General features: G+C 43.6%; 1 protein-coding gene across 1 annotated transcript in view; it reads right to left on the reverse strand.

Annotated features, from left to right (window-relative positions):
* The window catches only part of LOC116676964 (E3 ubiquitin-protein ligase HECW1), a 194,835-nt gene that overhangs the window by 127,825 nt on the left and 43,788 nt on the right, over window positions 1–23,222 (reverse strand). The window contains 2 exon segments of the mRNA XM_032507731.1: window positions 2,497–2,666; window positions 14,906–14,981. Coding sequence (XP_032363622.1) covers window positions 2,497–2,666; window positions 14,906–14,981 — 246 coding nt within the window.

Consider the following 23,222-nt stretch of genomic DNA (forward strand, 5'->3'; position numbering starts at 1 on the left):
GGTTCTTCAAGCTCAATGTTCACGTCTGCCGGGACTTTTGGCAAACCTGCAGAGAAGGACTCAAACAGCTCTACATCGTCTCTGTACTCACTGCTGTAAAGTTCAGAGTTAAAATCCACAGCACGCCTCCTGATCTCCCCCGGCTCTGAGTTCTCGTCCAGTAGTAGAGCGTAGAGCATGAATAGCTCTGCTTTGCCCATTCTTCTTCTCCAGCCCAAAGAAAAAACTAGTCGGTGCATCCATAAGCGCCACAGTCTGAAACCGGGACCGGACCAATGCCGCTTGAACCCTGGTGCCTAGTAGGTCCTTAGGGGGAAGACTTTTTCGATTGGAGATCTTCAACATGACCCCAAATTCCAGTGGAATCTACCAAAGTTTGCAATTCCACAATTTCAATCTCCAAATCTCTCATTGACCCGGTGATGTCCCGTGTGACATTGAGAGTGTATTGCTGACAGAGCTGTCATATCTCTACTTTCCCGCAATCCCACCACTGCCTCAGAGAGGTAAAATCTGGTTTCCTGGTGACATAAATACTCCAGAAAAACCGAAAAACACTCTTAAAATTAACATCGCTCAACAGTGTAGCATTAAAATGCCACAAAGCACTTTTAGGTTTGATATTGGAAATCAACACATTGCACATCACCAAGGAATGATCACTAAAACCAACAAAAACCATCCAGCATCGTTGGAAAATATTAAAATGATGTTTAAAACAATAAAAACGGTCCAGCCTAGCCAGGGAGATGTTATTCCCCCTGGTGTGAGCCCAGGTATACTGCCTGACCCGCCCCATTCATCCTCCTCCACATATCCACCAGGTCATGTGTACCCAGGATGTGTCTCAGTTCTCTCTGGGACGGACCGTGAGGTTCTGAATGATTCCTGTCCAAATGATTATTTTCTGTGCAATTAAAATCCCCCCCCAAAATTGAAAAGTCCACATTCTTAACAGCACTTAAAGTAGAGTTTAAAACCTGTAAAAACCCCACCCTCTCAGGGCCCGTAGGTGGAGCATACATATTAAAAAAAACAACTTTAAAATGCTCTAACATTGTTGTCACCACCAGCAGCCTCCCCACCACCACCGGCTCCACCTCAATAGAGACCGTTAGTGTGGAGTCCGCCGTCCCGGCAGTGGACCGCCGTTCAGGTGGAGCAACAGGCAACCGCGCCCCGGCACCGGCCCCCCCTCCCGGACCGGGAGGATCCGCGCCACCCTGCCTCGGGCAGGCTCTCACCGTGTGCCCCTCCTCCCCACAACCAAAACATTTCATCCCCGACGAAGTAGCAAAAATCATGTATTAATAATCATCTACTTTCACATGGAAGCGGAGGTTGAGCTCCTCGTTCCGATGGTTCAGTATCATATAGAGCTGTCTCCGGTGAGACACTTTGTGCTTCAGTAACGGAAACTTACAGCCAGACAGAATCTTTTTAACGGGTGAAACTATCCTCCCGTGTCTGGACAACTCTCTACTGAGAAACTCGTCAGAGATGAACGGGGGCACGTTTGACAGGACCACCTTCGTGGCCGGTTGAGTGAGCGGCAGCACCTGCACAAACATTTCACTCACGGTGAGGCCCGCCTCGATGACCCGGTTCACCTTCTCCTCCCGGTGCAGGAACACGCCTACGGCGCCGTTCATCCGAGCGGCTGACTTAATGCTACCGTGCCCGACCAACTCCCCCACGGCTAACCCGATGTCCTCCACGCTACACAGGAAGCTCGGACTGATCTTGATGCCATGCTTCCTGGTGAGTGTGGAGAACCTCTCTCCATTCACCATGGTGGCTGCACACACCGACCGGCGAGACGCCGGCAGGAGACAAAACCACCAAAAGAACCCAAACTACCAACAGAAAAATACCACAAAGTAAAACCAAAGTGACCTATACCATAAAACAACCTAACACAATGAAAAAATAACAAAAACAAGGAAAAAGAAAAGTAAGAAAAATACAACTCTCCACAGCTCACTCACACACGCTCCTGATTTAAAATATGAAGTGCATTTTTGTACATCATAAAAAGACATTTTATTTAATTTTAAAAATCTCATGTTGCATGTGAGTGTGTGTGAGAGAGAGTGATAGAGAGACAGAGAGAAAGAGCTAAAGAGAGAGATAGAGAAACAAAGAGATAGAGAGACAGAGAGAAAAAGTTAAAGAAAGAGATAGAGACAGAGAGAGAGAGAGAGAGAGAGAGAGAGAGAGAGAGAGAGAGAAAATACAGCAGTAGAATAAGTAATCAGATTTTATACTTAAGGAAAAGTACCAATAAAAGATTAAAGATAAAAAAGATTCTCATTTTAGTATATCATTTTATATCACTGTATCATAATTATTTTGTTAGTGTTCCGCAGGTACAGGTGGAGAACATTTTTAACATTTTATATACTACGTGGTAGTTAGTTCTATAATAAAATATAAAAATGTATTAGATGCTTTATATTTTGAATTCATTCTAGAAATGCCTCGGTGTGTTTGTACCTCCATGCTCCATTGTGGGTTGACAGTGTTGCAGACCACTCCAGAGCGTTTCTCTTGGCCGTGGTGTGGTAGCGAGGGGAAAATGCTGTGCTTTCCAGGTTGGATGGAAAGCTTTAGGTAGGGGTCAGGATTGAAGAACATCCCTTTCTTTAAACCAACTGCCTGGAGGTCTGAAAAGGGTGGAAATGAAAGCAAGAAAGGAGAGGGTTATGAAATGACAAAAAAATGTTTGTCTTCTGTTATAAGAAAAACGTCTAGCATACAGTGGGGCTTCGAAAGTTTGGGAACCCCAAGTAAAAATTTGTATTAATGTGCATAAAGAAGACGAGAAAAGATGGAAAAATCTCCAAAAGGCATCAAATGACAGATTAAACATTTGTATACTATGTCACAAAAAGTTAGATTTTATTTCTATCATTTACACTTTCAAAATAACAGAAAACAAAAAAATGGCATCTGCAAAAGTTTGGGCAACCTGCAGAGTTTATAGCATGCACTGCCCCCTTTGGAAAACTAAGACCTGACAGCGTCATGGATTGTTCTCAATCATCGTCTGGAAAGACCAGGTGATGTCAATCTTGAAGTTTTAAATGCCCAGACTTATCTGACCTTAACAATCAGCACCATGGTTTCTTCTAAGCAGTTGTCTAGAAAACTGAAACTGAAAATAGTTGACGCTCACAAAGCAGGAGAAGGATATAAGAAGATAGCAAAGAGTTTTCAGATGCCAATATCCTCTTTTCAGAATGTAATTAAGAAATGGCAGTCATCAGGACCAGTGGAAATTAAAGCAAGATCTGAAAGACCAAGAAAAATATCAGACAGAACAGCCCGCAGGATTGTGAGAAAAGGCAAGTCAAAACCCACGTTTTGACTGCACGATTCATCCAGAAATCCATCACTATAAAGAGATACTTGTACAAATATGGTCTTCATGGAAGAGGCCTCAGAAGAAAACCTCTTCTACATCCTCACCACAAAAATCAGCGTTTAAAGTTTGCAAATGAACATATAGACAAGCCTGATGCATTGTGGGAACAAGTTCTGTGGACCAATGAGGTTAAAATATAACTTTTTGTCCGGAATGAGCAAAGATACGTTTGGAGAAGAAAGGGCACAGAATTTAATGAAAATAACCTCTGTCAAACTGTTAAGCATGGGGGCGGATCAAACATACTTTGGGGTTGTGTTGCAGCCAGTGGCACAGGAAACATTTCACGAGTAGAAGGAAAAATGGATCCAATAACATTTCAGCAGATTTGGGACGCTAACTTGATGGCATCTGTGAAAAAGCTGAAGATAAAGAGAGGATGGCTTCTACAAATGGATAATGATCCTAAACACACCTAATAATCCACAGTGGATTACATCAAGAGGCGTAAACTAAAGGTTTTGCCATGCCTTCACAATCTCTTGACCTCAACATAATTGAAAATCTATGGATAGACCTTAAAAGAGCTGTGCGTGACAGACAGCCGAGAAATATCAAAGAACTGGAAGACTTTTGGAAGGAAGAATGGGCGAAGATACCTCAAACAAGAAGTGAAAGACTCTTGGCTGGCTACAAGAAGCGTTTACAAGCTGTGATACTTCTGTCTTTCTGTTATTTTGAAAGTGTAAATGATGGAAATACAATTTTTGTGACATATTATACGAATGTCTGATCTGTCATTTGATGCCTTTTGGAGATGTTTCCATCTTTATGCATATTATGCATATTAATATTTTTTTTCACCGTCTGGGCCTGGCTCCAGACGGGGGCCCCGGGCTTCCTCCGGGCGGGGTCTCTCTATCCCTTCCGTGCTCAACCATCGAAGTCTTTGAACCATTCTTTGTCTGGCCCCTCCCCTGAGACCTCTTTGCCATGGGAGACCCTACCAGGAGCACAAAGCTCCAGACAACACAGCCCTCAGGTTCATAGGGACACACAAACCTCTCCACCACGATAAGGTGATGGTTCCCGGAGAGGCGAGCGTCTGGTGGCCGGGTTTGCCACGGAGCCCGGTCGGGCACAGCCCGAAAAAGCAACGTGGCACCTCTCCCTCCAGCCCATGGGCCCACCACCTGTGGGAGGATCCAAAGGGGTCGGGTGCGCTGCTATATGGGTGGCAGCGAAGGTCAGGGGCTTCGACGGACCAGAACCGGGCGGCAGAGGCTGGCTCTGGGGACGTGGAATGTCACCTCTCTGTGGGGGAAGGAGCCGGAACTTGTGCGGGAGGTGGAGCGCTACCGGTTAGATCTGGTGGGGCTTACCTCTACGCACAGTCTCGGTTCTGGAACCGTTCTCCTGGATAGGGTTGGACTCTGTCCTACTCCGGAGTTGCCCATGGTGTGAGGCGCCGGGCGGGTGTGGGGATACTCACAAGCCCCCGGCTGAGCGCCGCTGCGTTGGAGTTTACCCCGGTGGACGAGAGGGTCGCCTCCCTACGCCTGCGGGTGATGGGGGGGAAAACTCTGACTGTTGTTTGTGCATATGCACCAAACAAGAGTTCGGAGTATTCGGCCTTCTTGGAGACCTTGAATGGAGTCCTGTATGGGGCTCCAGTAGGGGACTCCATAGTTCTGCTGGGGGACTTCAATGCACACGTGGGCAATGATGGAGATACTTGGAGAGGCGTGATTGGGAGGAACGGCCTCCCTGATCTAAACCAGAGTGGTTGTCTGTTGTTGGACTTCTGTGCTAGTCATGGATTGTCCATCACAAACACCATGTTCGAACATAGGGATGCTCATAAGTGTACTTGGTACCAGAGCACCCTAGGCCAAAGGTCAATGATCGATTTTATAATCGTTTCATCTGATCTGAGGCCGTATGTTTTGGACACTCGGGTGAAGAGAGGGGCAGAGCTGTCAACTGATCACCATCTGGTGGTGAGTTGGGTCAGGGGGTGGGGGAAGACTCTGGACAGACCTGGTAAGCCCAAACGGGTAGTGCGGGTAAACTGGGAACGTCTGGAGGAGGCCCCTGTCCGACGGACTTTCAACTCACACCTCCGGCGGAGCTTTTCGTGCATCCCTGTGGAGGTTGGGGGCATTGAACCTGAGTGGACAATGTTCAAAGCTTCCATTGCTAAAGCTGCGGCGGCGAGCTGTGGTCTTAGGGTTTTAGGTGCCTCAAGGGGCGGTAACCCACGAACACCCTGGTGGACACCGGTGGTCAGGGAAGCCGTCCGACTGAAGAAGGAGTCTTTCCGGGATATGTTGTCTCGGAGGACTCCGGAGGCAGTTGCAGGGTACCGACGGGCCCGAAGGGCTGCAGCCTCTGCTGTGACAGAGGCAAAGCAGCGGGTGTGGGAGAAGTTCGGAGAAGACATGGAGAAGGACTTTCGGTCGGCACCAAGGTGCTTCTGGAAAACCGTTCGCCACCTCAGGAAGGGGAAGCGAGGAATCATCCAAGCTGTATACAGTAAGGGTGGGACCTTGTTGACCTCAACTGAGGAGGTAATAGGGCGGTGGAAGGAGCACTTTGAGGAACTCCTAAATCCAGCTGACACGCCCTCTTTGGTGGAGGCAGAGCTGGAGGATGATGGGGGATTGTCGTCAATTTCCCTGGTGGAAGTCGCTGAGGTAGTCAAACAACTCCACAGCGGCAAAGCCCCAGGGATTGATGAGATCCGTCCAGAAATGCTGAAAGCTCTGGGTGTGGAGGGGCTGTCTTGGTTGACACGCCTCTTCAACATTGAGTGGAAGTCTGGGACGGTGCCTAAGGAGTGGCAGACCGGGGTGGTGGTTCCCCTCTTCAAAAAGGGGGACCAGAGGGTGTGTGCCAATTACAGGGGTATCACACTTCTCAGCCTCCCTGGTAAAGTCTACTCCAAGGTGCTGGAAAGGAGGGTTCGGCCGATAGTCGAACCTCGGATTGAAGAGGAACAATGCGGATTCCGTCCTGGTCGTGGAACAACGGATCAGATCTTTACTCTCGCAAGGATCTTGGAGGGGGCCTGGGAGTATGCCCAACCAGTCTACATGTGTTTTGTGGATCTGGAGAAGGCGTATGACCGGGTCCCCCGGGAGAAATTGTGGGAGGTGCTGCGGGAATATGGGGTGAGGGGGTCCCTTCTTAGGGCCATCCAATCTCTGTATGACCAAAGCGAGAGCTGTGTCCGGGTTCTCGGCAGTAAGTCGGACTCGTTCCAGGTGAGGGTTGGCCTCCGCCAGGGCTGCGCTTTGTCACCAATCCTGTTTGTAATATTTATGGACAGGATATCGAGGCGTAGTCGGGGCGGGGAGGGGTTGCAGTTCGGTGGGCTCGGGATCTCATCGCTGCTTTTTGCAGATGATGTGGTCCTGATGGCATCATCGGTCTGTGACCTTCAGCACTCACTGGATCGGTTCGCAGCCGAGTGTGAAGCGGCTGGGATGAGGATCAGCACCTCTAAATCTGAGGCCATGGTTCTCAGCAGGAAACCGATGGAGTGCTTTCTTCGGGTGGGGAGTGAGTCCTTACCCCAAGTGAAGGAGTTTAAGTACCTTGGGGTCTTGTTCGCGAGTGAGGGGACTATGGAGCGTGAGATTGGTCGGAGAATCGGAGCAGCCGGTGCGGTATTACATTCCATCACCGTTGTGACGAAAAGAGAGCTGAGCCAGAAGGCAAAGCTCTCGATCTACCGGGCAATTTTCGTTCCTACCCTCACCTATGGTCATGAAGGCTGGGTCATGACCGAAAGAACGAGATCCAGGGTACAAGCGGCCGAAATGGGTTTCCTCAGGGGGGTGCTGGCGTCTCCCTTAGAGATAGGGTGAGAAGCTCAGTCATCCGAGAGGAGCTCGGAGTAGAGCCACTGCTCCTTCGCGTCGAAAGGAGCCAGTTGAGGTGGTTCGGGCATCTGGTAAGGATGCCTCCTGGGCGCCTCCCTAGGGAGGTGTTCCAGGCACGTCCAGCTGGGAGGAGGCCTCGGGAAGACCCAGGACTAGGTGGAGAGATTATATCTCCAACCTGGCCTGGGAACGCCTCGGGATCCCCCAGTCGGAGCTGGTTGATGTGGCTCGGGAAAGGGAAGTTTGGGGTCCCCTACTGGAGCTGCTGCCCCCGCGACCCGATACCGGATAAGCGGATGAAGATGGATGGATGGATGGAATATTTTTTTTTACCTGGGGTGCCCAAACCTTTGAGCCCCACTGTAGCTTTACATGTTGCAGGATTTCCAATATTGACTTGAAGGTGTAATTCAATTCAATTTTATTTATAGTATTAATTCATAACAACAGTAACTACAAGACACAGAGTAGGTCTAGGACACACTATAATTTACAAGGACCCAACAATTCCACTAATTCTCTCAAGAACAAGCATTAAGTGCGACAGTGGCGAGGAAAAACTCCCTTTTAAGAAGAAACCTTGAGCAGACCCAGGCTCTTGGTAGGCGGTGTCTGATAGGGCCTGATGAGGGTGTAATGAATAGTGGCAATAATAGTCACAATAAAAGATATGGACTTTGCAAGGCACCGCAGAGCGTAGCAGGATGTAATAGGCCTTGCAGAACGTGTAGCAAGGCCACGGTGACAATTGCAACCATGATAAGGCTTCCGCATGTTGGTGTACCCGCTAAGACTCACACGCACTAATACTCTCCTCTCGACCACTGGCCTAACGCTCTCTGACTCTTGTTGCTATGGTAACGTTTAAACATCCCTTCAAAATAAGATACGCCACAAAAACGAATATAAGGAAAATTTTATTTTCATGAAAGTTTTAACTCATAATAACGATCAATCAATGGGAGCCCTGAGCTTGTTTCTCTGCAACGAGACGGTCCCATCTGGGGGTGATGGGAGACAATGACACCTTAAGTGTGTTGCTTATGCCCAGTCTACTCCGTTGTTTTGTTTGGTTGCTGTCACTGCAGAAAACCCCGCTTCACACAGATAGGATGTCGGAAATGGCAACAGGGTTTTCAGTGCTATGGTGGCGATTTCAGGGTATTCTGCCATTATTTAATCCAGAACACTGGCAGAGTGGTTGTCTCAAACATACTTTTAAGGCCACCGTCATTTGCTATCTCCAGCAGCTGATCTTCTTCTTGCACAGACATGGTAGATTCATCTGGTTTGTTGACAAATGGGTCGCAGATCCATTCCTTGCCAGTTTGTGGGTCTTTTGTGGTTGGAAAGAAGTGCTCAAACTGCTTTAAAAGCAAAGACAGGTGAGCAAGCACCAGCTGGGAAAATGACGGATCAGGCTCAGTCTCACCCAAAATCCCCACTAATGTTTGAAACATGTCCAATTTGCCTCTGTTCACGCGCCATCCCCACAAATCTAGTTTGGCTTTAACTGCAGCTACTTCATCTGCCAACTTGAAGACAGTTCCTTTTCCCCTGAAGTGACGGATTGAGTTCATTGAGCAGGTTGAATATGTTGCACAGGTAAGCCAGTTTTGCGACTCATTCCTCGTCACTGAAATGTGCTGCCAGCGGTGACTTCTTTTCCGAGAGAAATCTTTTCAGCGGCTCTCGTAATTCAAACACTCTGGTCAGCGATTTCCCTCGGGAATCTTATTTCGGTGTATAGAGAAGGCGTCTGTGCTCTGCGTCCATCTCCTCACAAAGTTGCTCAAACAGGCGCGAGTTAAGGGCGTGTGCTTTGACGTGGTTAATAACTTTAACAATATCATTCAATACACTGTTTAATTCTGGTGGAACTTTTTCGGCTTGCCAGCATTTCCCTGTGAATAATACAATGTGTAGATTCACATTCAGGTGTTACTTTTTTAATCCAAGCAATTAAACCAGACAGCCGTCCGGTCATGGCAGCAGCTCCGTCTGTGCATATGCCAGCACAAGAGGACCATTTCAGTTTACCCGATATATAACCATCCAGCGACTTGAACAGTTCAGATCTTTTTAACAGCAGCCTCTCCTAGAAGTTCATTGCAAATGTCTTCAGTGGAGGGCAAGATCAATTCTTCACCAATTTTCTTCTGTCTCTTCACTGGGCCTTTTCCTCGTTGCAATGAAACCTTCCGAAGACATTTGTTTCTTACTCATTTTGCCCACTTGTGGGTTCAATATTGGCCCGAAAGACGTAATTGATAGAATAAATAAAAGGTTTTTCAAAATTTAAGATCGTTCAGACTCAGACAATACATAAAACGGAAATATTTTATTATTTCTTGTGTGGCCCGGTACTAATTGATCCACGGACCGGTATCGGTCCGCCGCACGGGGGTTGGGGACCACTGCTCTATAGAGGTCTTATCCTGAGTATTTTATTCTCAGTTTTAGTGGAGAAGTTGATATTCTGAAATTAAAAACATTGTTGCTAACAAAATAAATAAACAAATAAGGAGTCAGTATTGTTGTAACATAATCTCTTCCGGGCAAAGCCAAGGGATCTTTGAAAGAACATTTCAGATCTTTGCATTGGGGCATAGAATGGTAACGAGTTACTGCACAAGTCTGTTACACACAAATAATTCCATAGGCTCTTGTGTGTGGTTGCATATTCTTTTCATATAGTAGCTGGAAAGTATTTTAAAGAATTCTATGTGCTTTCCAGATTACTGAAAACATACGTATGTGAGTGAAGTTACTGCCATGTAGATCAGTGTGTCATTGCTAATGAGTACATTGTTGATGGGTGTGTGTAAAGGGTAGATACAATTGCTGTAATATCCCTTCATTTTATTTTTCAAGGTTGTTTTTTCCTTGTTTTTTGGGGAGTCAAATTTACTTTCAAGTGGTTTGTACATAATTTGAGGAGTAAAGGTAGCCAGAGGGGGATCCTCTGACTTAATCTAAGGTGATATATGATGTAAGAATATATAATAGACAATTTTCAAGATTCAAGTAGGAAGGCCACTAGGATACTTGTGTTTTTAATTTTGTCTGAATGCCTTCTTACAGTAATGGTATCTGGGATAAAAAAAAGTTGGTTGATTCTAAATGTAAAAAAGAATACTTATAATCATATCTTCAAATTGTTGTTACAGAGAGTATGCCTGTTCGGAATGGGACGATTGCTTGGTTCCCAGTATTGCTTGCAGCCAAGTTGGGTGGCATGCTTGTTTGAAAATCATCCAATGGTAAATTAAATCTGTCAATGCTTTGGTTAGTGCTTTGAGAGAATTGGCAAAGTCATTGCTGCAGCACCTGTTCTGCCAAGAACTAAGAAAAGAGATCATATTTCTCCTGTATTAGCTTCTCTGCATTGGCTTCCTGTAAAATCCAGGAATGAATTTTAATTCCATTTCCTGACTATCATATCTTTAAGAACTCATAGTACCTTATTGTCCCACTAGAGAACTGTGCTCCCAGAATGCAGAGTTACTTGTGGTTTCTAGAGTCTCCAATAGTAGAATGGGAGCCAGAGCCTTCAGCTATCAGGCTCCTCTCTTGTGGAACCATTTCCCAGTCTGGGTTCAGGAAGCAGACCACCACCACACCACATTTAAGAATAAACTTAAAACTTTTGTCTTTGATAAGCTTATAGTTAGGGAGTGAGGAGTTGCAGCATTTGCCTCAACCAGGAGGGGAAGGTGTATACATCTACAGACAAGGCACCCATTCTCTTCTCTGCTTCTCTTCATGGTCGTCAAATTCATCTACAAACCATTATAGAGCTGGCTCTGGTTTGCCTTGGACCAGCTCTTAGAGATGCTTGGTGAGGCATTTCCACTGGTGGTTAAGAAGGGATACCTTATTTTCAATCCTGCCGGATACGGGAAGCTAATGATGTGAATGGAGAATGGGTATGATGTGGTCATATTTTCGCACTCTAATCAGGATTCTTGCAACACTATTCTATTCAATCTCTGCAGACTTTTGTTAGGGATCCCAATGAGAAGCGCGTTACAGCAATCAAGTCTGGAGGAGACAAATGCATGGACCAGTTTTTCAGCATTTGCTAAGGTGAGTGTAGAAGGAGTTTTGCAATATAGTATTTCTGAGATGGTAGAAAGAAATCTTGCAGAGGTCAAACCAGCAAGAAATTTGGTTGATTTTGTCAATGGCCTTAGGCATCGTTTGTTTGTTGCAAGTGAAATGGCGAGGGAGAAATTGCACAATAATTACAGAGTGTCACAGAGTAAGATAAAGAATATCTATGATTGCCATGCGGGACATCAGGAGTTTAGTCTGGGGGATCAAGTTCTTGCGTTGATGCCTGTTGTGAGCTTGCCGGTCCTCATACGGTTGTTGAGAGGAAGTCTGACCTCAATTACATCTTTGCAACACCGGGGAGGAAAAAGAATACAGTTATGTTATGTCAATCTTGTCAAGCCCTGAGGCTGATGTAAGCCAGTAAGTGACGAGGCGCATCCTGTTCTGCTTGTGAGTTCGGTGTCTGAATCACCGGGCGCGGATGCTGTGAACTGTGAGCGGGGATAAAAGCTCTGCCTGGTATGACTCCGCGGGCTCTTGGCTTCCTGTAAAATCTAGAATAGAATTTAAAATCCTTCTTCTCACCTACAAAGCTCTTCATAGTCAGGCACCATCTTATCTTAAAGAGCTCATAGTACCTTACAACCCTACAAGAGCACTACGCTCCCAGAATGCAGGGTTACTGGTGGTTCCTAGAGTCTCTAAAAGTAGAACGGGAGCCAGAGCCTTCAGCTATCAGGCTCTTCTCCTGTGGAACCAGGTTCCAGTTTGGGTTCGGGAGGCAGACACCATCTCCACATTTGAGAGTAGGCTTAAGACTTTCCTTTTTGATAAAGCTTATAGTTAGGACATAGAATTGAATGTTGTTAGGGAGTGAGGAGTCGCAGTGTCCGCCTAACCCGGCCCACCTGCTTCTCGTCATAGTTGTCGACCCTAACCAGGGTTTGTATCCCATCCCCCACTCTGACCTTCCTGACCCTAACCCCAACTGTTTCTCCCCCTACCCTAACCAGGGTTTGTATCCCATCCCCCACTTTGACCTTCTTGACCCTAACCCCAACTGTTTCTCCCCCTACCCTAACCAGGGTTTGTATCCCATCCCCCACTTTGGCCTTCCTGACCCTAACCCCAAGTGTTTCTCCCCCTACCCTAACCAGGGTTTGTATCCCATCCCCCACTTTGACCTTCTTGACCCTAACTGTTTCTCCCCCTACCCTAACCAGGGTTTGTATCCCATCCCCCACTTTGACCTTCCTGACCCTAACCCCAACTGTTTCTCCCCCTACCCTAACCAGGGTTTGTATCCTATCCCACACTTTGACCCTCCTGACCTTCCTGACTTCCTTTGACACACTGAGCTCCTCTATCTTTCCATTTATGTCCTTTTGTTCTTTTTTCCCCAGCATGTTCCCTCGGACCGGAGAGGCTCCAGGATCGTGGTGGCAGGTGTCGCCATGTTCCCGCTCCACGTTCTGCGATGCCATGTTCATCTTGCTACATTCTGCAGTGCCCAGCTGCATCCTGCTGTGCCTTGTAGTGCCCACAGTGCCCTGCTATGCAATGAACTATTACAAAGAACTGCTACAAACTACTATTTTTTTTACTATTTTTGTTATTTCCACTCTTATTCTAACCCCAACCGGCCCATCAGACACCGCCTACCAAGAGCCTGGGTCTGACCGAGGTTTCTGCCTAAAAGGAAGTTTTTCCTCGCCACTGTTGCACTGTTGCTTGCTCTGTAGGAAACTACTAGAACTGTTGGGACCTACTCTATCTGTAAAGTGTGTCGAGATAACTCTTGTTATGAATTGATACTATAAATAAAATTGAATTGAATTGAATTGAATCCAGAGATCAACCACGGCCTGATCATCCCAACCACCACATCTTGCTATGAGTTTTTTTAAGTTACAGAGACACAAATATATGGTTAGTTTATTCTTTTGTTAAATAAATCCCTTTTTTATCATTTACGCAGCCTCGTTCCCTCTTTTGTCATGGCCTTGAGCCAGATTGTGACAAAGTATGTCAGTGAAACAAGACTCCATAGTGGCCAATGACATGGCTGAGGGGGAGGATGTAAATGATGAAGTGTGTTGCACTTCCAAGTGAAATGTACTCTGTTCTATCTAAACCTATTCTATTTAAACCAGTTAAGAGCAGTGTCATTGATATAAATGTTCAAAAAATGTGCCAAATAAATGTGACAAATTGTTGCTGTTATTTTCAGCGTGATCCGCTTTATAAATGGCACCCCATACATTGATATACTGTATGTTAGATCCATAAGGTAAAGAAACAATAAGTAAACAAGTTAACGTGAATCAGTTGGACTGGCAATGATTTAAACATACAGTACAGGCCAAATGTTTGGAACCACCTTCTCATTCAATGCGTTTTCTTTATTTTCATGACTATTTACATTGTAGATTATCACTGAAGGCATCAAAACTATGAATGAACACATTTGAAATTATGTACTTAACAAAAAAGTGTGAAATAACTGAAAACATGTCTTATGATCTAGTTTCTTTAAAGTAGCCAACCTTTGCTTTTTTGATGGAAAACTGCTAAAACTTAAATGTGTCCCCAAGTGCAGACGGAAGAGCTAAAAACCAAGAGTCACCTCAGCTACGTTCATCTGAGTCACCAGCCTCAGAAATCGCAAGTTAACAGCAGATCAGATTAGAGACCAGATGAATACCACACAGAGTTCTAGCAGCACACAAATCTCTAGAACAACTGTTAAGAGGAGACTGCGCAAATCAGGCCTTCATTGTTAAATATCAGCTAGGAAACCACTGCTAAGGAGAGGCAACAAGCAGAAGAGATTTTCTAGTGGAAATCTGTGTTTTGGTCTGATGAGTGCAAGTTTGAAATCTTTGGTTCCAACCGCCGTGTCTTTGCGGGACGGAGAAAAGGTGACCGGATGGAATCTACATGCCTGGTTCCCACCGTGAAGCATGGGAGGAGGAGGTGTGATGGTGTGGGGGTGCTTTGCTGGTGACAATGTTGGGGATTCATTCAAAATTGAAGGCATAATGAACCAGCATGGCTACCACAGCATCCTGCATGGCATGGTGAGCTGGACCGCAGAGTGATGGCAAAAGGGCCGACAAGTGCTGAGCATCTCTGGGAACTCCTTCAAGACTGTTGGGAAACCATTTCAGGCGACTACCTCTTGAAGCTCATCAAGAGAATGCTAAGAGTGTGCAAAGCAGTAATCAGAGCAAAGGGTGGCTACTTTGAGGAAACTAGAATATAAGACATGTTTTCAGTTATTTCACACTTTTTTGTTAAGTACATAATTCCATATGTGTTCATTCATAGTTTTGATGCCTTCAGTGATAATCTACAATGTAAATAGTCATGAAAATAAAGAAAACACATTGAATGGGTCCAAACTTTTGGCCTGTACTAACACTTCTTTTAGAGGGACATCATAAAAAAGACAGCAATTACTAGAGAGAGCTGCAGGTCAAAGGAAGGATCAGATGAGGACAGTGTTTGGAATGCATTGCGAGGCTTTATGTGGTGAGGTAAACCAATACCAAAATAGATGACAAGAAAAAGACGGATGTTAGTATCGTACCTGACAAGGAAAAGTTAATGAGTCTCCTGTTGCCCAATCCATGGTTGACTTCAGGACTAACCACTGGCTTTAATACCTGAGGATACATAGGGACATGAAAAGTTAGAAACTGTCCTCAAATAAAAATAACACAAAAACCCAGTCAAATTTAAATGGAAAGGATATTTGGGTCACTGCAACTCAGAAACTCAGTAAATAAAGCAAGCAATGCAAAAATTAAACAAATACATCAATACAGTCATGATTTTATCTATATTTATTGGATTTATCATATACAACAAGAAACAAACAAGCAAGCAAACAGAGCAACTCAGACAAAACATGTCCAAAGGGTAACAGTAGACAATAGAAATTAAGACAGGCATTACTATTATCCCCAGCCCTACCAAACCCCTAAATAGACATCAAAGAAACACATGGACAAATAAAAAGATAACAACTTTGCTATTGTTACAGAGGAGGTAAAAAAATAGGCTATACTGGATTAGGAAACCCTTGTGGTATGGAAGATTACAGAGTAGGTCCAATAAACTCCAAGTAAGGATTCCAGACTCAATAGAATGTCTGCAGTGAATAGTGAAGCATACATGTAATGTATTCATTAGGAACACACTCCATTACAAGATTGTGCAATGACTTTTTTGTTGGAGCATTGCCCTTAAAAGCAAAACATTCTTCCTAGTGGCAAAAGTAGGTAGACTAAATAGCCTTTTGTTGTTGACATTCCTACAGTGACCGTGTGGAAGGCCACGGAGAAGGCACTGTGATCTAATACTATTGGAGCACCAAAGATAGGACACAAATCATTTACAATTTACATTTACTAGACAAGTAGCTTCATTGCTTCACACATGACCAGAAACAAAGAATGAACCTAAGAATCTTATAGTTACATTGACAGCAGAGCAGAGACCCATTAGGATCCATCTTGTTTTTCTGAGCAGGTGTAAAATGCACACAATGTATAATTTTAAACTGGGTTGATTTTGTTTGATTACAAACAGAAATGCAACGTATAATTCCACACCTCCTGCCATTCTAGATCATCAATAGAGTTGCTTAAGTCCCTTTACAAGGCTCACTTCACAACTTCCAAGGATAAAGATGAATTGGAGGTTAGGTCTCTTTAAAATATATTAATGCGCTTCTAAGAGTTTGCAAGGCAACGTGGTTCACAGATCCAGCGGAGCATTGTTGGGGCATAGCACCTTGTATGGCAGTCTTGTCACAGTGTGTAAATGGTTCCTGTACTACATAAAAGGGTTTTGCGTAGCTGTCAAGACTAGAAAAGCGCTATATAAAACAGTCTATTAACGTGTGCTCCTGCAGTGTGTGTTCTGCTCCTGCCCATTCCCGCAGCAAAATTAGATTGATTGTCAATAGATTGACCATTGACTTTGAGTCCTTTCCTGCTTTGCAGAGAAACACTGTGTAGGATTAATTAAGATATGCATACCTCAGTAATAAGTAATCACGTTCTATTTCATAATTAAAATCCTACTAATGGCCATAAGGGGGAGACAAAGGGGGGAGACAAATGTTCCAGGAGTTATGGTAGAAGAGGGATGCATAAATGTAGTATTTATGCAGATGATATATTACTTTTTGTGTCCAAACCCAATCAATACTTTTCAAAATTCTCAGGTTATAGGGATGTACAAGGTTACCAATTAGGTAGATTTCAGAGGCCCAAGCAAGGAATCATACACCTGGGTGTTTAATTCCTTTCATAGTCTCACAACAATGCAGAATAATAGTCAAAGCTGGACTATTGTAATTCTTCACTATCTTCACTATCAAGGTGCTCAAATAAGTTCATTAAGACTCATTAGTTGTTCCAGAAAAAAGTTTTGTACACTGTGTGCGGTGTTTGAAATAAACTCCAGATTAAAAGCCAAGCTCATCATTTACACACCAGAAAAAGGATTTTAACGCCAAGTTAATTATCTTATAATGTTGGCCCTGGAGGACAAGTCTCCCCTGGAAAGGCAATCAGGAAAACAATATATACAAGAGCTCATAGTACCCTCTTGCCCTACTAGAGCACTGCACTCCCAGAATGCAGTTATTTGAGGTTCCCAGAGTCTGCAAAAGTAGAATGGGAGTCATAGCACATAGCTACCAGGCTCCTCTCCTATGGAACCAGCTCCCAGTCTGGGTTTGGGAGGCAGACACCGTCATCACATAAAAGAGTAAGCTTAAAACTCTCCTCTTTGATAAGGTTATAGTTAGAGCTGGCCTAGGTTTGCTTTGGACCAGCCCTTTGTTATTCTGCTATAGTTTCAGACTGCCAGGGGACTTTTTCTGACACACTAAGCTCCTCTCTCTTTTCATCTGTCTGCATTCATGTCTCTTTATTGCATGTTACTAGCGAATTTTTGAAGCTAGCTACAAAACACAAACTTTATCATATCTCGGCCAAATTAAAGGATATCAGCGCAACACTTGGTATTATTGTTTGACATCCCACAATTGTAATGCACATCATCAGGTAATTTTACGGGGGCTTCAGCCCCGAATGTCTTAACAGTTGCCCCAATGTAATTTAATGTAGGCAAAACAAAGTTTAGATCGCAATAATATTGTTACATTTGTTCAAAGTTCCTGTGGCGTGATGGTTACAGTCTATGACACCCGGAGCTCTGAAGCAGACTCACTTGTTTCCACTCTCTCTGCAAAAAAAGAGATGAACAGCGAGGTCTGTAGTAGGGCTGCACAATTAATCAAATTTTAATCGCGATCACGATTTTGACTTCCCACGATCAAATATGCGTTATCGAGCGATTACTTTTTTTAAAGTGTCATTTCATAGAACGCTCCGGGTTTTTTGCAAAGCCAATCTACCGCTACTACCGTCTGATCATGAGCCAGCCAGAGTAGTTCCCTGCACCGCACAGCTTAGTTTCTAGATGTAGACAGTCACAGAGGACAGAGTAACGGGAGGAAAACTCAACAGATAGCAGTCGGTTATACGTTGGTCTTAAGGTTTACCTGTTTACCAGTAAACGCAACATTTGCAACAGTGGTGACCAGTGCTAGTCGGTGCTAGTAGCGTCTGTTAGCTGTTAGCTCCCCTAGGACGCACCAGTGCTAATGTCTTCGCATCCGCTGCAATGTTGTTTATATGGATTATGGTTTAATTTTGCGTTACATGACCCATTTCTTCTGTAAAGCCGTGCCTGTGTTGAATCTCTCCTCTACTCTCGCTTGTCCGGTAAGCCCCGCCACACAGCGCCAGTCCACACTTCTAACATTTGTCCACAGTTTTAATTTTTTCATTAACACAGCTGTATATTGTTAAGTATGAGGGGCAAACCTGTATTTGTACCAGTGTTACCGCGGGTTACTCTGCTATCGCGGCCGCCACGGCAAAGAACACAGAAGAAGTTATGGAATGCAACTAACTTCAGTTGGTAGAGTAACAGCGTGAGACGGAGCTGCTGGACCTGGGCCAGAGATGTGACCCATTGTGAGAATATCATAGTTCATAAAAATGCAGCGCAGTGATGATACAGACGTTTCATACACACGACGTGTTATCCTCCATTCGACCCGTGCGGGACCCGTTCATAATGATCAGCCGTCTCTCTGTGAGTAGCGTCCATCACACTCCCTCTCACAGTTATAAATAGCCTATGTGACAATACAATTTGTTTTGGTTAAAATCAACAAATAATCGTGAGAATAATCGCGATCAAAATTTTGATCAAAATAATCGTGATTATCATTTTGGCCATAATCGTGCAGCCCTAGTCTGTAGTCTGTGCAGCTTCCGGCTCTGCTGTGTGCATAATGCAACAGACGCACTGTGTCCGTTCTTTGTGTATATCTGCCGTATTTTCGGTTTTTCACCTCCAATGTAATGCAGCGTACAGCCAATTCCCTAAACTGTCTCATTCTGTCTGTCAGGAGTTCTGAATGAGATACTACCATATCAACAAAACAATGACGTAATTCACAGCAGACTATGGGGCAAGTGGTTTTTTTTCCTGAAATATTTTAACTTAATTTTTCTCAAAATAACACCTTTAACTCTCAGAGAACACAGATGGGATGAGTTACAGTTTGAATGTGCAGAATGTTTTATTGCTGAAACATGAGCTGTTAAAGTCCAGGGGTTTAATGTATCCATGAGGTGAATAAGTGCCACACGTACACCTTTTCCAAGGTCAAATTTAAACACATTTCAAGCACTTTCAATCTCCATTTTAAAGCTTCTTCCAGCACCTTACACTACCGTAAATTACACACCAATACATAGTAAAAAAGTATTATAGTGTTTTTGTCAGATTAAAAGACATAATGCTACAAATAGTCAAAATTGGAGTGGGACAATGTCTCGCACCCACTCCATGGCTTGCTGCTCAATCACAGGAGCACTTTCAGTGATAGACTCATTCTCCCAAAATGCACCACAGAGCGCCACAGGAAGTCATTCCTGCCTATGGCCATCAAACTTTATAACTCCTCCCTTTAATTAATTGTCTGACACACAGACACTTAGAGGTTAAAACTGGACTATTTTATCTGTTTTGTGCAATAACACTGGCTTGTAATGTGTGCAATACTCAACTGCTGCTATTATTATTATTATTATTATTATTATTATTACTTTTCACCATTGCAACACCTTAATTATGTTAATTACGTAAATACTGTATCATAATATTCCTTTAACTGATTCTGAATCTGATTGTGTTTCATAATAGCAGAAGGATCAGATATTTAAGCAAAACACAAGTTTTATTTTAAAAATGTATCACTGTCTAAGTAGACTTTGCTTGCTCTCTAACCTGCCTGAGTCAATGTAAGTGGGAGGATTTGAGCCAAATGACATGCAGCTAGGTCATTCTGTGTCAAATCAGACTAAATCCATGAAAACAATTGCACATTCTTAGATTTTGCTCAAAGTTTATGCTAACCTTTTTGTGAGTACTTTATTTTCATTTTCAAGTTTACCAGAACAAAAGCAAAACCCAAACAAACAATCCCCCCTCCCCTCCAAAAGGATGCTCCAATATTTCAAAATAGGTATACAATATTTCAAGGTCAGTCACATTCCAACATCACATTATCCATGTAATCTAGAAAGGGCACGCAGTTATTCATTTCTAAATACCGTTTAGTTATGGATAGAGGGGAATCAGACTTCCATGTGACCGCAATACACTTTCTGGCCACTGCCAGGGCTATGTCCAAAAACTGTGGACCGGCGCTGTGTGGCAGGGCTGCACGGAGAGTAGAGGAGAGAGAGTAGAGGAGAGATCCAAACACAGGCACGGCTTTACAGAAGAAATGGGTCATGTAACGCAAAATTAAATCATATTGATATAACAACATTGCAGATGATGCGAGGACATTATGTGCACAGGTGCGTCCTAGAGGAGAAATTTTACTCGCGCCCTAGAGCCTGTGAGCCAACAGAAGCTAACTAGCACCGCCAACGACTAGCACTGCTCACTGCTGTAGTCTGAAAACAACACAGACGGGAAACAATGTTGTGTTTACTGATAAAACTGGTAAACCTTGAGACAGACGTGTAAACGACTGCTATCTATTGAACAAAGCCAATCCACCGCTCCGTTAACCACGTCATGTCTGATCATGAGCCAGTCAGAGCTGTTCCCTGCACTGCGCAGCTTAGTTTCTAGATGTAGACAGTCATGGAGTAACAGGAGGAAAATTCCACAACAGATGGCAGTTGGTTATACGTCAGTCTCAAGGTTTACCAGTTTACTAGTAAACGCAACATTTTGTCCCGTCTGAGACAACAGCAGTGACCAGTGCTAGTCGGTGCTAGATAGTGTCTGTTAGTTCACAGGGCTCTAGGGCGCAAGTAATATTTTTCAACTAGGTCACACCGGTGCACCTAACGTCCTCGCATCCGCAGCAATGTTGTTTATGTCGATATGGTTTTTGCGTTACATGACCCATTGCTTCTGTAAAGCCGTGCCTGTGTTGGATCTCTCCTTTACTCTCTCTCCTCTTACTCTCCCCGCAGCCCCACCACACAGCGGCATCGGGCCACACTTATGAATTTGTCCACAGTTTTAATTGTTATTAACACAGCTGTATATTGTTCAGCATGAAAGGCAAACCTGTGTTTGTACAAGTGTTTCCGCTTGTAACTCCGCTATCGCGGCCGCCACGGCGAAAAACACAGAAGAAGTTATTAAATGCAACTAACTTCAGTTGGTAGAGTAATGGCGTGTGAGACGGAGCCTGCTGGACCTGCAATTTGACCCATGGCCAGAATATCATAGGTCATATAAATGCAGTGCAGTGACGATACAGAAATTTCATACACACAACATGTATAACTTTAATAACCCGCCATTCGACCCGTGCTGGACCCATTCAAGAGTCAGCGTCCATTGCACTCCCACTCGCTCCCTAGCTCATTAATCAGTTATTGTTGAAAACAAGTGAAGGAGCTTTCCCAGAGATACATTTAAAAAAAAAAAAAATCCTACGCTATTTATTTCAGACAGGTAATTTTCATTTACATATGTTGCAGCTGTATGTATGTACAACATACAACTTCAACATAAGAAGAATGTAGCATAATATGGATGTGAAAGCAGTTATAAATAACCTATGAGAAAATAAAATATGTTTGGTTAAAATCAACAAATAATCGTGATAATTAATCGTGATCACAATATTGATCAAAATAATCGTCATTATCATTTTGGCCATAATCGAGCAGCCCTATAATCAATGGTATAAATCTTTAAATTCTTCATAAAATTCGGGGGGGAAACTGTCCTCTCCTGGGGATTTATTAGACTGAAGTTTTATGATTTTGTGATTTCTGCCTGAGTAAAAGGAAGGTCAAGATTTTTTTGGTCCCCTTCACAAATTTTTTGCAATTCGATTTTAGACAGAAAGTTGTCAATATGGGTCAAATCGCTGGGCCATTCTGATTCGCACAAATTTGAATAGAAGTGTTTAAACATATAATTTATTTCTGTTGGGTTGTAAGAGATAGAGCCTGCTTCAGTTTTAATGGCATTGATGCTCCTAGTGCTTTCCTCTGCCTTCAGTTGCCAGGACAAGATTTTCTGCGCGTTCTCTTCCAATTCATAATACCTCTGTTTAGTTCTTAAAATAGCCCTTTCAATTTTGTATGTATTGTACTAAAGTTTTTTTCTGGACTAAAGATTGATACGTCTCTGAAGAGCTATTTAAAAAAAAATCTTTTTCCAAGAGCAAAATCTCTTTTTCCAATTTATCAATATCTTCTGTGTGTGGCTTTTTCAGACCTTTTGTATAGGAGATTATCTGTCCCCTCAGATAGGCCTTTAACATATCCCATAAAATAAAACTATTGGGAGCAGAGGCACAGCTTTTTTCACAGAACAACTTAATCTGATCCCTAATGAATGTGCAGAAATCAGCTCTCTGGAGGAGAGGGGGATTAAGGTGCCACCGATAGGGAGTTTTGGGCTTATCTGGGAACAAAATGGACAAGGTCAATTGTGAGTGACCAGATAAAGTTCTAGATAAATATTCAGCATCTAATGCTCTTAGAAATAGCTGGGAGAACAATAAGGACAAATCAATTCTAGTGTGGGATATTTGAGGGCATGAGTAAAAGGAGTAATCTCGAGTCTAAGGGTGCATCTGCCTCCAAATGTCTAAATTGAGATCTTTCATATGTGTTTGAGTCGTCTTGGCTGCTTTTGACTTGGAACAGGTCTTTGTCCAGAGCAGGATCTAAACAGAAATTGAAATCACCTTATAAGTATGTTTTGCTGCCCCCCTGCAACTTTTAGAAACAAATCTTGCACCAACAACTAGTTGTCATAATTAGGGGTAGATAAATTTAGGAGTGACCATTGTTCTGAGAATATTCTACAATTAATAAATACATAAATTTCTGAGAGATCAATGACAATATCAAGTATTTCCAGAGGTGTACTTTTATTTATCAAAATGGCCACTCCTCTGGCCTTTGAATTGAATAATGACAACACTACCTGCCCTACCCATTTACTCTTTAATTTTTTATGTTTCTGCAAAGGGAGGTGAGTTTGTTGTAGGAAAGCAATATCTACGTGTAACTTTTTAAGGTACGTCAAGACCCTTTTTCTTTTAAATCGGCCCATTCAAACCATTAACATTAAAGCTGAAAAATGTTAATACGCTGTCCAGTAATGTTGTTTGCTGTTTTGCTCACAACCTTCCCCTGACCTTTCATAATATTACAGTAAATAAAAATACTTGAAACATATGCGTGAAGCACCCAAACAAAAAGGAAAACAAAAAAGAGAAACACAAAACATCCCCCAAAACAGCATGTAGAATGTGGTAC

Source organism: Etheostoma spectabile, unplaced genomic scaffold (assembly GCF_008692095.1).
Source record: "Etheostoma spectabile isolate EspeVRDwgs_2016 unplaced genomic scaffold, UIUC_Espe_1.0 scaffold00004148, whole genome shotgun sequence".
Classification (NCBI taxonomy): Eukaryota; Metazoa; Chordata; class Actinopteri; order Perciformes; family Percidae; genus Etheostoma; species Etheostoma spectabile.